Source organism: Myotis brandtii, unplaced genomic scaffold, assembly GCF_000412655.1.
Source record: "Myotis brandtii unplaced genomic scaffold, ASM41265v1 scaffold190, whole genome shotgun sequence".
Taxonomy (NCBI): Eukaryota; Metazoa; Chordata; class Mammalia; order Chiroptera; family Vespertilionidae; genus Myotis; species Myotis brandtii.
This window is the reverse complement of record NW_005357076.1, coordinates 1164336-1164675: the sequence shown is the minus strand read 5'-3', so window position 1 is coordinate 1164675 and position 340 is coordinate 1164336. Positions and strand designations below refer to the sequence as shown.

General features: G+C 62.9%; 1 protein-coding gene across 32 annotated transcripts in view; it reads right to left on the bottom strand.

Annotated features, from left to right (window-relative positions):
* The window catches only part of KCNMA1 (potassium channel, calcium activated large conductance subfamily M alpha, member 1), a 697075-nt gene extending 696741 nt beyond the window's left edge, over nt 1-334 (bottom strand). For all 32 annotated transcript variants that reach the window (XM_014538327.1, XM_005864642.2, XM_014538330.1 and 29 more), the window contains exon 1: nt 3-334. In XM_014538327.1, the coding sequence (XP_014393813.1) occupies nt 3-299 (297 nt within the window). In that variant the 5' untranslated portion in view covers nt 300-334. The remainder of the gene's footprint in view (nt 1-2) is intronic.
* Nucleotides 335-340: the final 6 nt, after the last annotated feature.

Genomic DNA, 340 nt, shown 5'->3' with positions numbered 1-340 from the left:
ACCTTGGTCTTGCCCCCGCAGTGGCAGCAAACGGTCCACAGGTACTTGAGCGTCCGCCAGAGCAGGATGATGAAGAGGCCCCCGAAGAAAGTCACCATGGAGGAGGCCAGGAAAGCCCACCACATGCGCTGGCCCCGGCTGTCGCACGGCACCTCCATGGTCACCGGGATGATGAGCGCATCCATCTTGGGCTCGTGGACCGAGGACGAAGAAGAAGAGGAGGATGAAGAAGAGGAGGAAGAGGAGGAGGAGGAGGACGCGTCTAGGCTGAGATGTTCGCGTGGGATATTGCTACTCATTCTCAGGCTGCTGCCCCCGCCGCCGCCGCCGCCGTCGCCGC